This window comes from Protomyctophum bolini (assembly GCF_963924005.1).
Source record: "Protomyctophum bolini genome assembly, chromosome: 3".
NCBI classification, from domain to species: domain Eukaryota; kingdom Metazoa; phylum Chordata; class Actinopteri; order Myctophiformes; family Myctophidae; genus Protomyctophum; species Protomyctophum bolini.
Genome location: NC_137864.1, coordinates 20,247,212 through 20,262,211, shown reverse-complemented (window position 1 = coordinate 20,262,211; position 15,000 = coordinate 20,247,212). Strand labels below are relative to the sequence as shown.

The following is a 15,000-nucleotide window of genomic DNA, read 5'->3' as shown; positions in this document are numbered from 1 at the left end:
CTCTCATTGCTGTATAAACGTTAGTCCTGCCTTGCATGGGAGACCTCGGGGCAGGATAAATATTTTAGCTGCGGTCATCGTGTCCACTTTTCACTCTTATGGAGGTGCAACTGAGCACTCATACTTCTGAACACGCTTGACTTATACTCTTTATGTGGTGTCGGTGCCCTATATATGCAGCCATTTTTATTGGGTCTACTGGAAAGCCCAAGATAGACACAGTCACACACACACACACACACACACACACACACACACACACACACACACACACACACACACACACACACACACACAGTCACACACTCAGTCGCGCACATACACATCCAACTTGTTATATTGCGATGATGTTACGCATTTTTATTTGGTGGCGTGACTGGAGCCAAAATGTGTGCAAGACATGGACTGGACCCTGAGCTCACTCAAATCCCCCATAGGACAGCACCTGAAGATAACACAATTATTACATCAACATTATTATAGACATAATATGAGTGAAGTTAATTCATTCAATTACTGAAGTCATAATACGTGAGAAAGGAGGCTGGGGAGATAGTGAGAGGAGATTGGTCGCTGTTATGCTATGCAGTCAGTGCTTAAATAAGATTTTATTTTTGGCTTTTGTGCCTTTATTGATAGTTACAGTGAAGATGGACAGGAAAGAGCTCGGGAGAGAGAGAAGGGGAGAGACACGCAGCAAAGGTGGTCATGAATGGACTCGAACACGCAACCCGCTGTCATGCAGCTAGAGCCTATGGGCAACATCTTTGTCGCCGCCGTTTCCCGCGGCCCGCAAGTCAGCAAGTCTGCCTGCTATTTTGGTCACACACATTTGGGAAGGCGCATAGTGGAGTTTAAAAGCACCCGTAAGCCGTGCCAAATTAGTTTGGTAGAGCGGCACTCAGCGCGCGCCTCAATGGAGATGTCCAGGCACAGTCAGGCCTCATCTCTCCTTACTCTCCTACTGCATCTCTTTGTAATTTTCCTATAATCAGCAGAAGTGAGTGCCTGCCACTTCCTTGTGTCCATTGTGTCTATATAATTCTATAGTCAAAGAAGTTATTTGTGCCAGGCGTTTGGACCAAATCAGTATAAAGAGATTCACAAGGTGTGCTTTGAATATCAGAATGGCTCATTTTAGTTCTGTGACTTACCGTTCAAAAGGTAACCGGTAACGTCGCCCATAATCCATCTTGCCCTTGTTTTTTTCCGCTGACCACTCGGTGCGGAGGTTCTTGTATTCTTTATTTTATTTTTTACTAAGAATAAGGTTAGGAAAACGTGTAGGCTTAGGCATAGATTTACTGGGGTTCAGTTTAGGAATAGTGTTACGTTTTGGCACCATTTTACTGAGGATAAGGTTAGGAGGAATAAGGTTTATAGTTTTAACCGTTTAAGCATAATTTACTTGGGTTACTTTAGGAATACCAGACTGTTCTGCAGTTCCGCCGGCTGTACGCCCGTTGTTTGTTCAAAATCTGTCGGCCAAAATGGGAGCACCATCCACCCATCTGTTCTGGATTTATTTAGCTAACGGTCAGACCACGACACTGATTGTGAGTGACCTTGACCTTTGAGCTTTTTTAACCCAAAAGTGAATAATATGTTCATGGTGGCTAGCCTATTGATCATTCTATCCCAAGTTTCCAAAATCTGCCGAGCCGTCATCAAGTTATCTCGCTAACAACAAACAAATGTAACCACACAAACCATGCCACTTGTTACCGTGGGCCATTGGTTCCATGCCACTTGTTACCGTGGGCCAGTGGTTCCCAAACCTTTGCATGTCAAGGACCTCCAAATTGACAATTACCCGCGGACCCCCATTTGAAGTGATATGCCAGGGACCCCCATTTGAAGTGATATGCCAGGGACCCCCATTTGAAGTGATATGCCAGGGACCCCCATTTGAAGTGATATGCCAGGGACCCCCATTTGAAGTGATATGCCAGGGACCCCCATTTGAAGTGATATGCCAGGGACCCCCATTTGAAGTGATATGCCAGGGACCCCCATTTGAAGTGATATGCCAGGGACCCCCATTTGAAGTGATATGCCAGGGACCGCCATGAAAGAAGACTTTTACGGCTCTAGCAGTGATTCTCAACCGTTTAGTTTCAAGAACCCCCATACAGTGTGACATGCATTAGTCTACGGACCCCCATTTAATGGCATTTCTCTCTCTGAGACACCAATTCATATTGTAAAATCAATGTTAATTTAACTCTTGAGAGGGAGCGTACAAAACCATTTGGTTCCATTTGTACACCCTCATGAAGGGTCCATTTGGTTCCAAACTATCATTTAGCTCGGCTCCCCTGGAACTCCCCCAAGTAGCCCCTGTGGGGGGGGGGGGTCCCCGCCGGACCCCACTTTGAAAACCACTGCCGTTATCAGTCAGGGTAAATACGTAATTAGCACAAGGACAGATGTTGGGAGGTTTACACTTGGAAAAAGAAACGTGAGCTCCCCCCGGCCCATTTCTCTCATCTCGTCATGATGAAACGTACTCGTAGCCCTCATCATGCCCTGTGACGCTCCGTCTGGAGCATTTCCTGCTGTGATGCTGCTGTGGCAACAGTGTCCAAGGACAACAGCTCCTCTCCTCCAACCTCCGCTAGGAGTTGGCCATGTCAGCAGATGTCCAGCAGAGTGCTGGCCTGCTGGGGTGGGTGGGGGTGTGTGTGTGCGTGTTAACTGGCCCCAGTGCATAACCAGCACTTAACCCATCTAGGCCAGGCGTCGAAATTTTATAAAATGTCTTCTAAAATCCTGACAGTTTTCTGAAAAACCTTATGTATATCAGTGGTGCTCAATATTTCATGTCAAGAACCCTAAGAATGATATGTAATTGGCCACCGACCCCTATCTGAAAATATCTTGTCCCAGAGACCCCCCCCCCCCCCCCAGAAGCAAAGATTTGAGTTGAATTTTGCGCCACATTTTCACGATTTTTCCAAAATAGCAGATCTACAAGCTCATAGTGTGGCACTGAGTGCCGCGCTATGAGCTTGTAGATCTGATAACGTGTAACATAATGCTTAAAACACCAAAAGGGGTTCCTGCCCAGAATGGGTTAAGTCCAAGTGCAAGAGTCACCGCTTATAAACAATAGCACGAGGACGAATACCGTATGTCTCTTGTCTGCAGATTGCACCAGATTCCAAGTCGTTATACAACAATATGTTGAAGGAACAATATGTATATAGCACTATATAGGCCGCTTCGAGCCGGAACGCGTAAGCGTTCGTTTGTGTTGGTGTGTGCCAATAAAAAAAAGTGGAAAGGTGAGTAACCATTGCTGATGTGTAACCTCTTTTTGAGGGGCGCCTACAGTATATACCCATATATTCAGCTATAGTGTGGTCTAGTCCTAACACAAACATTGAATGTCATTGACAATGAATGGAGAAGTTACGTCATACAGTATGTGTCTGAGCAAATCGGCAAATTTTGTGTTAACACAAACATTAAATGCCATTGACAATGAATGGAGAATTTACGTCATATGTGTCCGAGCAAATCGACACGTTACATCATGATGATGTACGGTGATGAGAGCGCCCCTCACTCCACACGGGTGTGACTTTTCTCATTTAAAACAGAATAATATTAGCGTGAAACTAGAAAATGGTGCAATTGACAAGGTCAATGGTGCCGGAGATTAGCTGTACACAGACAGACGGACGGACAGGTCATTCATTTACAAAAAAGAAAAAAACATAAAGAGATGAAATGTGTATAGATTCAAGGTTTCTTATCTGCATATCTGCATTTGCTTCAGTGCCAGTAGTGGTTGTGCTGGGCATGTGTTTGAGCCAGAAAATACAAATGTAGTTTGTATTATTGCCAACAACGCATGATTTGACCCGTCTGGAGATGCAATGTGTGTGTGTGTGTGTGTGTGTGTGTGTGTGTGTGTGTGTGTGTGTGTGTGTGTGTGTGTGTGTGTGTGTGTGTGTGTGTGTGTGTGTGTGTGTGTGTGTGTGTGTGTGTGTGTGTGTGCGCATGCGTGTGTGTGTGTCCCAAATGGAACACATAGTTAGACAGGCCTCTTGAGGGCGACCTAAGGGGCCAGGTTGCGTGCATGCATCCGTCTGGGTGACGGCAGACTGCTGGGCGAGCGCTGGCGCTTTGGCCTGGGGGGTCAGATCAACATCGTATGTGTGGTTATCCAGGGTTAGATGAGGTCAGTGTCGTGATCTTCATATATGGAGATGGCCATATATGGTGGCGTGACGTGTCACGAGGCGTGATGCCATGGGAGATCTAAGGGTCTCCATGACGTCACATGATGTCACGAGATGTCACGAGGGCGTGACCATATATGGACACGTGATGTCTAAGACAAATTTCTTCCTCGGGAGACTAATAAAGTATATCTCTATCTCTATCTCTATGTCACGAGGCATGACCATATACGGAGGTGTGACTAACGGATGGGAGATGCAGGTTTTCATAGTAAATGTGACCTATAGGGTCGCAATAAAGACATAATGCGTTTGTCCACAGTGAAAGGGCTCTGGTGTTATTATTGTGGGGGGAGATGCTGGTGCAAGGCCAGGGGGAATGGATTATATATCTGCACTTTGGAACTACCTGTCTGGGGATATTAGGGTCGCAAAATCTGTTTAAACATTTTAATCACTTTTCAAAAGCCTTTGTCTTACTGAAGCACATAGTTGCTCTCTGCCCTGCTCTCTCCGTCCGTTGGCTAGCTTGTTTTGTTTTCTCCTCCTGATAAGTCTTGGTTTTGACCATGAAGCGAGGGAGCTGGCATGCTTCCCTTCAGAGTGAGATGGGTGCTACTGCTGACCCACAAGGCATACAAATAGCCAATTAGGACATCAGCACTCGTATGCAATACACAGCACTAGTCTAGAGCTGCAACAGTTAATCACACAAATCGATTATTAAAACAGAATCGATTGATAATTTAATAAAGTAATCGATTAATAATCGTTCATTGGACCAAAAAATATCAAGAATGTTTCAAAGTAGTGAGGAAAAGAAACAGTATAAAACTAAATCAGTTTGTTTCAAAAATATATACAAATGAGCTTTTTGATTATTCTATTAATCGAAAAAAGTAGTTCAGAGAATAATCACTATGTAAATAATGGATAGTTGCGGGCCTGTCTCATGCACGTCACTCGGAACATGTAAGAGCCCTGGAATGGACATGCTAAGAAAAATAATTTATCTCGACCGGTCGAGATTCTAAGGGCTTATCTACTAATCACTATAATCCATATTAACGAATAAAATACATACACTTTTGCTTGACTGGGTCTCAAATCTAGATTGATCAGCTTCTCTGGATTTAAAAATGTTCTACGGTCCTGATGGATCGGCTAGCCTTTTTCTTCTAAATTATTATTGTTGTGATGATGTTGTGAGCTTGTAGATCTGTGCAACCAAGTGTAAGATTACTGGATCTCTTGTCCACTATAGTCCCTTCCTAACATTTTAGTCTAGTTTTTATTTGTTAACTAAATTGTCAATATATGTATTTAGTCTTTAGTTTTAGTCATCATAGCTTAGTTTTCATTTAGTTTTCGTCAGTGAAAAAAGGTAGTAGATGGAACATTTTTCGTCATAGTTTCGACAAAATTACAGCGCTCACATGAGCCCACTGATTATTAGCTCTGCGGAACCATATAAACTACACTAACTACCGTGTGTTTCATACATGTGTACATACGTAGATGTAAGTGTTTTTACACGTTAGAACTTTGGCTTTGCTTTCATGGATTACGATGTATTTATTATGGTTATATCATGATCATCTGCCTTGATTGAAAAGCGCTTTTCAGTGTTGGATAAATAAAGTTTGGCTACTGACTAGATCTTGCTTTTTCTGTGCCGTGAAGTTCCAGACAGAAATACATTATTTTATGAATTCCTCGGGTAATTCTCCATACAGCAGTAGACTTTTTCTTTTTGGTAGAAATGTTCGAGAAGAAGCATAGGCGACCGCAGGGCATTGCGAATGAATGGAAGGTATTGAAATGATTTTGGTGTGGGGTTTTTGATGTTATTTTTAGGTTGTCCAAAAGGAGTTTTTGAAACTCTATGTTTGTTTTTGCAAGTGTAAATCAATCTGAGATGTGTTTTTACAACTTCCACTCACTGCTGGGCAAGTACAGTAGAAAAATGGCCATTTGATGTCTCAAAAAAATTAAATAATAACAAATAGTCAAAGCATTCTTTGTGTGAGCAAGAACTTCAAAATGGCTGAGTTATGGGTGGGACAGAGATTTTTATTCTTCTTTTTTCTTTTTAAACAAACCAAGGCCAAATGTTATGTATCCTTCAATACCCATGATTTAGACTGGATGTTTTCCAATAATAAACTATATCGGGGAGGAATTTGAGACGGTTTCCTCCAGGCCCTGGAGGTTGAACAGTGAGGGATTATGATGGGTGCATCATAGAATAGCTCTTTATTTGCACCTATCCTGTCCATGTGATCCTATACTGGTCACGTGACAAAATGGTGTTGTCCAAAAGAATGTCCACTCACATCTTGACGATGGCTGACGATGTTGGGGCATGTTACTATGACTCACGTTGTTGGACAAATAAACCGTTGAGAAATTGAAATATGCACTCGGCTCATTTGTTTCCACCAGTGTTGAAACTGTTGATTTCGTAGACTAAAACTAAGACGAAAAATGTTCGTTGACTACCTTTTTTCACTGACGAAAACTAAATGGAAACTAAATAAAAACGAAGCTACGATGACTAAAACCAAGACTAAATATACTGACAATTTCGTAGACAAATAAGAACTAAAATGTTAGGAAGGGACTAGTGGACAAGAGCTCCAGTATAAGTCATTTTACACTTGGTTGCATGCTGAAAATAGCAGATCTACAAGCTCACAACGCGTCACGCTGCGACGCGTTGTGAGCTTGCAGACCGGCTATTTTCAGAAAGTATAAAATATGTTTCACTGCAGAGGTACAGTACGCACTTCCTCTCCATCGCAGACAGGACTGTTTGATATAGCAACGTCTCACCAGTCCAAACTAAGTCTGAAAGTCAAGTGGGCACGTCATACTGAAAGCCAAACAAAACACACGCGCTCGCTAATGGACGCAGGGCAGGCCTTTGCGTGTGTCATCGACTGAGCGCGTGTTTATGCAGCGTCACCCTCCGACTGACGGCTCAGACGTGGTGTGTGACGTAGACCGGTCGCACCGTGGCCAGTGGCCACGCAACGTGTTTGGCAGAAGGTTTTCCATATAGCTTCCCTTAAATTACAGGCCCACGTTGTGGACTTCCAGAGGAGTCTTAATGAGTGGATAGCCTGAGTCATGGTGGTATATACGGTGTTGCCCCGTTAGTGCACTTCAATAGCCAAGCTGTATCCACATGGTGGCCGCCGCGACCGAGAAGAGACGCTAGATAGCTGCGTTCTGCCCCGACTGACCACAGAGCAGCACATGTGACATGACGCTACAGAGGAGTCTTGTCTAGAGATCGCATCCCTTTCCCCTGAGTACGGCCATCTGTGTGTCCCTGGAGTGTCAATAAAGGAGGACAGAGAGAGAGAGAGAGAGAGAGAGAGGGCGCATAGTTTTCTCACAGAGGCCCCCTAAGAAAAGAAGCACTCATCTCACATCTGGATGACCCAGAGAGAGGCCAGAGGCCAGGGTTACAGTGGGGAGGAGGAATAGGGGGGATTCATCCTAACTTCCTGCTTTGACCCGGCATAGGCACCTTCTGTGCAGTAATCATAACAAATTGTGAGATCGTAGATACAATGTTGCGGCATTTGGCATTTGGACTACTTGTTGGTGGACTGATGCAGAGCAGAGAGAACAGAATGTGATGTTCCCTTCTAAGACATTTTAACCCGTTCGTGACGGTTAAATGTGTAGTAGTGTAAATCATGGGGGTTTTTATGGGAACCCAGAGACATTCAAGTGAGGGCAGACTCTGAGAGCAGAGCCTCAGCACTGGTCATCTTCTTGAGAATAGAATTATTCATTCTTGCTTTACAACTCCCCTATGGCTTTCACATTCATACTGTAGAATATATCCAGGAAAGTTGAAGGATTTTCTGTTGTGTTAGTGTAGGCTATTATCAGTTTTCATTAGGTCATCCAAGTCAGAGTTAAGAAGCATTTTCTTCAAACACCAAGCATACTGAGTGGTAGTCTGTGGCTTGTAACGGCTCCCTAACACAATATCTATATTAGGAAATGAATGGGTGGCATTCAGGAATGCCGTAAATGTTGTTTTTCTTTGAGGATTCTTTAAAAAACCGTTATATTATTATATTATTAGCATAAGGTTAATGCACTGATCTGTCCCTCTCCTAAAGTAGCTGTATATTAATAGCTAGCTACTTACAGTAAATTTAGCCAGAATATAAATCTTCAAGAGTTCTATATAAAAACTATCACTTTGTATGTTGTTTTTTTTAGTGTCATGTGTTTGATTAAGAATGGTTGTAAAGTTGCAGGACAACCAACACGCCTCCAGATATACTGTAACTGCCAAAACATACGCCAATCTCACTGGGCTCAGAGCCATATCGTTCTTTACAAAGCAGCCTGTCTGTTACTAATCAGAACCAACTGGACGTGCAGAGAGTCTCAGAGAGGCAGGGGCTGAAACTCCTAAAAGAGGGCACTTTTTGACAAAAATAGCAGATCTACAAGGTCTCAATGCGTCACAGCGTGATGCGTTGAGAGCTTGTAGATCAGCTATTTGCGGGGGGGCACAACCCCAGCAATCTTTACCTACGATGTGGTGTATCGACATGGATTTAGAAAACAAATTAGTTCAACGCCAAAATGCTGTGTTCAAGGTCAGGAGACTTCGGAGGGGGACAAAAAGCAGTTCTCCTGAATGATGTTTTAATTGGAGTGGCATTTGCATTTATTTCACCATAGTAAATGCTGCATGGAGAGGGCAGTTGTTTTACAGACAACAGGGTAAAAGGGCAGGGGCTGAAGCCCCCTTTGATGTCTTATATGTGCACGTCCCTGATTAGAAGCAACTGGAAGGAGCCTTTCCCAGCTTGGTAAGATAGTGAGCTAAGGAGGAGAGGAATATAGCCAGTCCAATTTGGAGAACAGGAAAGAGAGAGAGAGAGATTTCCATGAGACTGCCGTGAGTCAAGAGGAAGTATCATAGAGTGAAAACAAAATAGGAAAGCGTAAAATAGTGGACGTTGGGACGAATAGATGAGCTTTGATCCTGCGAACCAGCTAGGGGATGGGTTCTCTCTTAGGATGTGACTCACTCCACTGTCAGAATCGCTGGGGTGGGAGGTGCGGAGGAGAGAGAGGGGCTGAGTGGAGGGGAGCAGGAGGGGAGAGAAAAAAACCCTGCCCCTTTTTACACCAGCCCGAATCTAGGCACTCAGCGTCAGCAAAAACCCCTAATGTGATCAAGATGGAAGCTGTCTATGGACCTTTATACTGTTCCCCCACACTTTCTGCCTGCCACCGGGGGCTACCCGGGTCTCTCTCTCCTTCATTTGCCAGTGAACATATTAAACGTGATTAATTTGAGGATCCGGAAAAAAAATGCGTTTCACTAGGTCTCGGACCCAGAAAAAAGGATTAGTATTCAAGGAAAAGTGTTTATACTGCCAGGAATTGGATTTTGGAATCATTACGTCCTAAATCGGGGGGATTGCTGCAGAATGAATGAAGTGGAAAGTTGCTAAAAAGTCTCAGTTAAATAACAACCTCTGTCTTTGTAACCCGAGCAAGAACTGGAACTACACCCACGTTTCTGGATTGTTTCATTGCCTGGATAATAATGAACCATTTGACAGACTGCATACTACTGGAGTATAACATCATCATGAGAGACTTTCTCATCTCTTCGTTGGAATACAGATAATAAGTACATATTGCATGACATTCCTTTAATGTAGTGTTGTAACTAAAACGAATGTGTTTTAACATTGGATTTGAGACTCAATCTCATGGGATGTCTCCACCTTTTTTACTTGTCAAATGAACCAGGTGCTGTAGTCTGTGTCATGCTGACAGTTGGGCTGTTGAAACATCCAGCTGATGTAGTACTTACTTACTGAGGAAAAAGATACGGCTTGTGAAGAGGTGGGAAGTTTAGAATCGTGGCTTATCTGTGTTTGAAATGTAGTTGTATACAAAGCAGGTTCAAAATCACATCATAGCACATCATTTATCTCCGACTACATACAGTATAGAAGTACTTCTGGATTGAAGTTCTGTCTTTTCGGTAATAATTTGATATAATTGTGTATACATATAATGTAGCCTTTTAAATGGTAAAAGCAAAGATATAATATTGTAAAAATCAAGATAAGACTATTTATCAAAAAAAGAGGGACAGGAGGAAAATACACAAAATAAGGCAAAGCACTGTCGCAGCACAGTTTATGCCCGTATTATACAATGTTTCAGAATATGTACAGAAAATGTAATCAGATGCTCCGGTTGTTTGTAAGTGTCCCCATAGATGTTCCACGCTAATAACCTAGCGGCGTCAACCTACTTTGCACTATTAGTTCTGGATGCAATTTTCATGCCTGAAGGCTGCTATATTATTACGTTTTGCCTAAGTTAGTATAGGTCATAAAACCTTTCTCTCTGATAGCATGATTACTGTTACATATCCCTATTCCTTCGATTACCATATCTATCCATTATGCTCTTTAATTTAAACGTTTGTTGCTATAGTGTTTATGTGATGTGTTTGCAGCGTAGCAGATTGAGTCCCAGACAGTTATTATCAGAAATGCTGATCTTGTGTCTCTCTGTGGTGTGTGTTATTCCCTGCTAGCGTAGAGCTGGGTATAGTTTGTGACTGTAATGTGGAGGCTCTCATGTGATGTGATGCTCCATCTGTATTTTCAATTGACCTTTTTTTCTTCTTCTCCACAACAGACACTGACGTGTCACACATGGGCAGGGGGTGGAAAAAAAACTTTACTTAAGTACGAGTATCCATACTGCAATGTAAAAGTACTTTACTTAAGTACGAGTATCCATACTGCAATGTAAAAGTACTTTACTTAAGTAAGAGTATCCATACTGCAATGTAAAAGTACTTTACTTAAGTATGAGTATCCATACTGCAATGTAAAAGTACTCCGTTAGTTACAAGTAAAAGTGTGTCCTGGAAATCCAAAAATGTACTTGAGTAAAAGTACAAAAGTATATTATTGGCGTCAAGATGTGCTTAAAGTACCCAAAGTAAGAAGTACTAGTCGTTATGCAGAAATCCTGTCCCATTTCATATTTTTAAAAAGTGTAAAAGGAATGGTTAGAAAAAGGCTGATCGCATTGTGAGCTTGTAGATCTGCTGTTTTCAAATGGCTGAAGTGGTTAATGTATGTTTTGTAACAATAATACAAATACATAAAGTATAACTAGTAACTAAAGTTGTAAAATAATTGTAGTGGAGTAAAAGTACTATATTGGCCTTCTGAAATGTATTGGAGTACTGAACAGAAGTACAGAAGTACTGACTATTTGACATACTCAAGTAAAGTATCTCAAAGCTTATGTACTGAGTTACTTTCCACCACTGCACATGGGTAATAATAAATGCAACTGAAGGTAATAGGTCTACTTCTGGGTCTGGTTCATTTCTGTGTTGTTTTTGGCAGACATTTTCTATTTTGGATTTTGGAATAAAACTTAATTTAGTTTTAGTCACATTTTAGTCACCTGGAATGTCTTAGTGTTAGTCTAGTTTTAGTCGACTAAATATCATAAGATTTTAGTCGACAAAATCTGCAGTTGATTTAGTCGACTAAAATGTATTTCGGCGGGCCTTGATGCTGTCGTAATGGCTTACTTTTACACTTGCTGAAAATAACCGATCTACAAGCTCACAACGCGTTTTTATTTAGTTTTTGTCAGTGAAAAAAAGGTAGTCGACGAACATTTTTCGTTTCAGTTTTAGTCGACGAAATCACCACTGGTTAATTTAGGCTTTAATGACAACTTCTCTAATATGTTTGTATCCACGTGGCACACAGAACCCCCCCCCAAATTAAACAGCGCCCCCTAAATAATGTCATGCTTCAGTTTAGTTTTAACCTTATAAAATGTTGTCATACCCTGTCAAAATGTTGCAGTGAATAATGTCCAATTGTTTCTTTTTCTCGTGAGGAAACAAACAACTCACTGCGGGTTCATTATTGGTACTTGTTTGACTTTTCTTTCGGTTATGTTCTCGGTTGCATCATCGGAATTCACGTCTGTCAGAGAGTTTTTGTGGGTTTAAGGTTATGTGGAGTATGACGGTTTTTTAAAAGAATTATCAGAATTGTTTTGGACAGTTGGTGTGTTGAAGGTTTGTGCGGTTTTGAACTGACTGGTTCACTGTCTGTCTGACTGACTGTACAGTATGTCGTTATAAGAAGTAAACAAGGAAATCTAGCCATATGTTGTTTATCATCCTCGTAGTTTACAATAACTATTTTTTACAGGCCATTTCTTGTCTTTGAAGCAAAAACAAAACGTAAAAAAATAAATAAGTGATGTTTCTGAACAGAGTTCATTGAATGCCAACTAATTATTTTGTTATGTTAAGTTCCTGGAAATCTTTGCTTGGAATGTCATCAGCTCTCCCGTCTCGGCATGTGGATCATGTCAGCTTATACAGTACAGAGCCAGCTGAATTTACACTTTCCAGGGGAACACTAATGGGACATGATCACGCCCCTCTTAAACCTCCACTCGCTACTCCCCAGCTGTTTATTTTCAAACTGTAACAGTACTCGCCAGATTATCATCTGCAAATTCAGTTAACCCCCCTAACTTTGGAGGCTTTTTGAACATTAATAACGGTTTCCCCCCCCCCCCCCCCGTTCTCCCTCTTCTCTTCTCTTCTCTTGTCTTTTTTTTTTTTTTTTTACAGGAGGCTCAACTGTTCCGCTCCTGCTGCATTTTTGTCTGGACCGTAAAACAGCTCTATGGGATAGCAGTGGGCGCAGTGAAGTCCGCCATGCCAGTAGCCATACGGAAAAGGAGTTGGGAAGAGCACGTGACCCACCGCTCGGGACTGCAGTACAGCTACGATGACCTGGACCTGGTCTGTTGCCACGGGGGGGTCGGCGGCGGCGGGACGTCCTGGGTGGGGACGACGTCGGGAGGTTCTTCCAACAAGCTGAGCCCGAGACGCCGGGCTCGCTGTGTCTCCATGCCAGAGTGCTGCCATCAGGTGACCACTTCCAACTCCGCGGAGTCAGAAGAACATCTCGTAGAAGAAGGGAGTGGACATGTCGTGGCACTGGATTCTGGGGGCAGTTCAGTGGACGGTTGTGATGATGATGGGGCTTTGGACGTTGCATTGTTGCGACGGGTGCCGGAGTCAGGGCGGCGACCCGAAACCGCAGACGCAGAGGACGCTGCTGAGTGTCACCGTAACTCAAACTGTGCTATGCATAATGCGAGCAGTTGTGCCAGCGACGGCGGTGGCCACAATGTGAAAATGACGAAAAGCAGCGAAGGTGAGGATGGTACGGGCGGCGTCGAGAATCACGACAGCTGTGATGAGTGTGACTGTGACTATGATGTCTTTGCTCGGCCACGCAGCTCAGGAGAAGAGCAACAATGCATTTCTATTAGTTCGGACAATGGACCCCCACTGTCTGCTTCCGCTGCAGGGGAACAGTCTGGCCCACATCCAAAGCCACAGGAAACAATGGAGAGCCATATAGACGACGACAACAGAGCTCCCGGGCCCTCCGAGAACACACCAGCACAGCCTCCTCTTTCTGCCCGACTGGAATCGCACACACAGCTCCCAGATGTTGAACAAGACCAAACCTCCACCACAGGCCACGTTGGCTCGAGGGTAAATTTGCCTGCAGCTGTGATGGATTGCTCAATGGACCCAAAGGAGAACAACGATTCGGTGACGAATGCAAACGAGGCCGGGGAGCAGATTGTGAGCGTTACAGTGGAGGGCGAACGGGACAAGGGGGTCACTGGACGGAGAAAATCGTCGGATGCCGCTGCTGGCGAGCTTCAAGGATTAAAAGAATGCAACACTCGAAACGAAAATGAAACGCCCCACGCCGCCCAACATGAAACCTTGGCATCACACCTTCCTTCCCAGGAACGTCATGGACTGAGAGCTCTCGCAGAGAAAGATCTTTGTGATAGCACAATGCCAGCAGTTCTGGTCAGTGATTGTGAAATAACCCACCAGACAGCGCTGGAACAGCAGAATGTCGAAATGGCTGCAGTGAATCAAGCCAAGCGAGGGGAAGAACGGTCTGGAGCAGGGAGCGCTGTGAGAGAAACCCAAGTCACTTTTGAGGCGACTTCATCGACGGACACGAGCGCCAACGCTCAGTGCTGTTCGGAGGATATGGATGGTCGCTTGTTGTTGGCGCCTGAAAACGTGGACATTGCGGAGTCAAAAACGGACAAAAGACCCGCGCTGACGGATGACGTTGGCAGACACGTGGCGTCCAAAGACGTGACCTCTTCTTCTGAGGTCCAAAATACGCAAGCTTACCAGCAGGTACCACTGGACGGCAGCTGTGTGAAACTGGACACCATCCCCGAGGTCAGTGTCACCTCCGAGGCCAACAGTGACAACGCTGTCGCACGAAATAACACGGCCGTAAATGTCTCTAGCGCGGCTCGTGAAAATGCAATTACTCAACCAGGACAGCCAAGCGGGCTCTCTCCTGCAGCAGCAGCAGAGCCCAGCGGCGACAGGCTGTCCTCCTCCCCAGAGGGCCTCCATGACAACCAGAGCTCTGACCACCGTTACGTAGGTGAGTCACCTGCTGCCTCCGAGGAGGAGGAGGTGGCAGATGGTCAGAGCGGGAGACAGGGCAGCAGGCCAGATGGGCAGAGCGGGGGACAGGGCAGCAGGCCTGGAGCCACGTCAGGCGTCTCCGCACCGGAGGAGGAGGACATGGAGGAGGAGGCGGTTTCCTACAGCAGCAGCACTCAACCTCCTGGCACAGCTTTGGACGGGAGGAGTGAGCCCAAAGAGGGAACAGCCACGGTGAAA

The 15,000-nt window shown here is 44.1% G+C and overlaps 1 protein-coding gene across 2 annotated transcripts in view; it reads left to right on the top strand.

Annotated features, from left to right (window-relative positions):
- Window positions 1-15,000, top strand: part of dlc1 (DLC1 Rho GTPase activating protein) — a 151,712-nt gene that overhangs the window by 1,798 nt on the left and 134,914 nt on the right. Inside the window, exons 1-2 of one of the 2 annotated variants that reach the window (XM_080760404.1) lie at window positions 9,416-9,873; window positions 12,886-15,000. The exon at window positions 12,886-15,000 is cut by the window's right edge and continues 15 nt beyond it. In XM_080760404.1, coding sequence (XP_080616530.1) covers window positions 12,973-15,000 — 2,028 coding nt within the window. In that variant the 5' untranslated portion in view covers window positions 9,416-9,873; window positions 12,886-12,972. Of the gene's footprint in view, window positions 1-9,415; window positions 9,874-12,885 lie in introns of those variants that run through there. The other variant, XM_080760405.1, reaches the window with a different exon arrangement.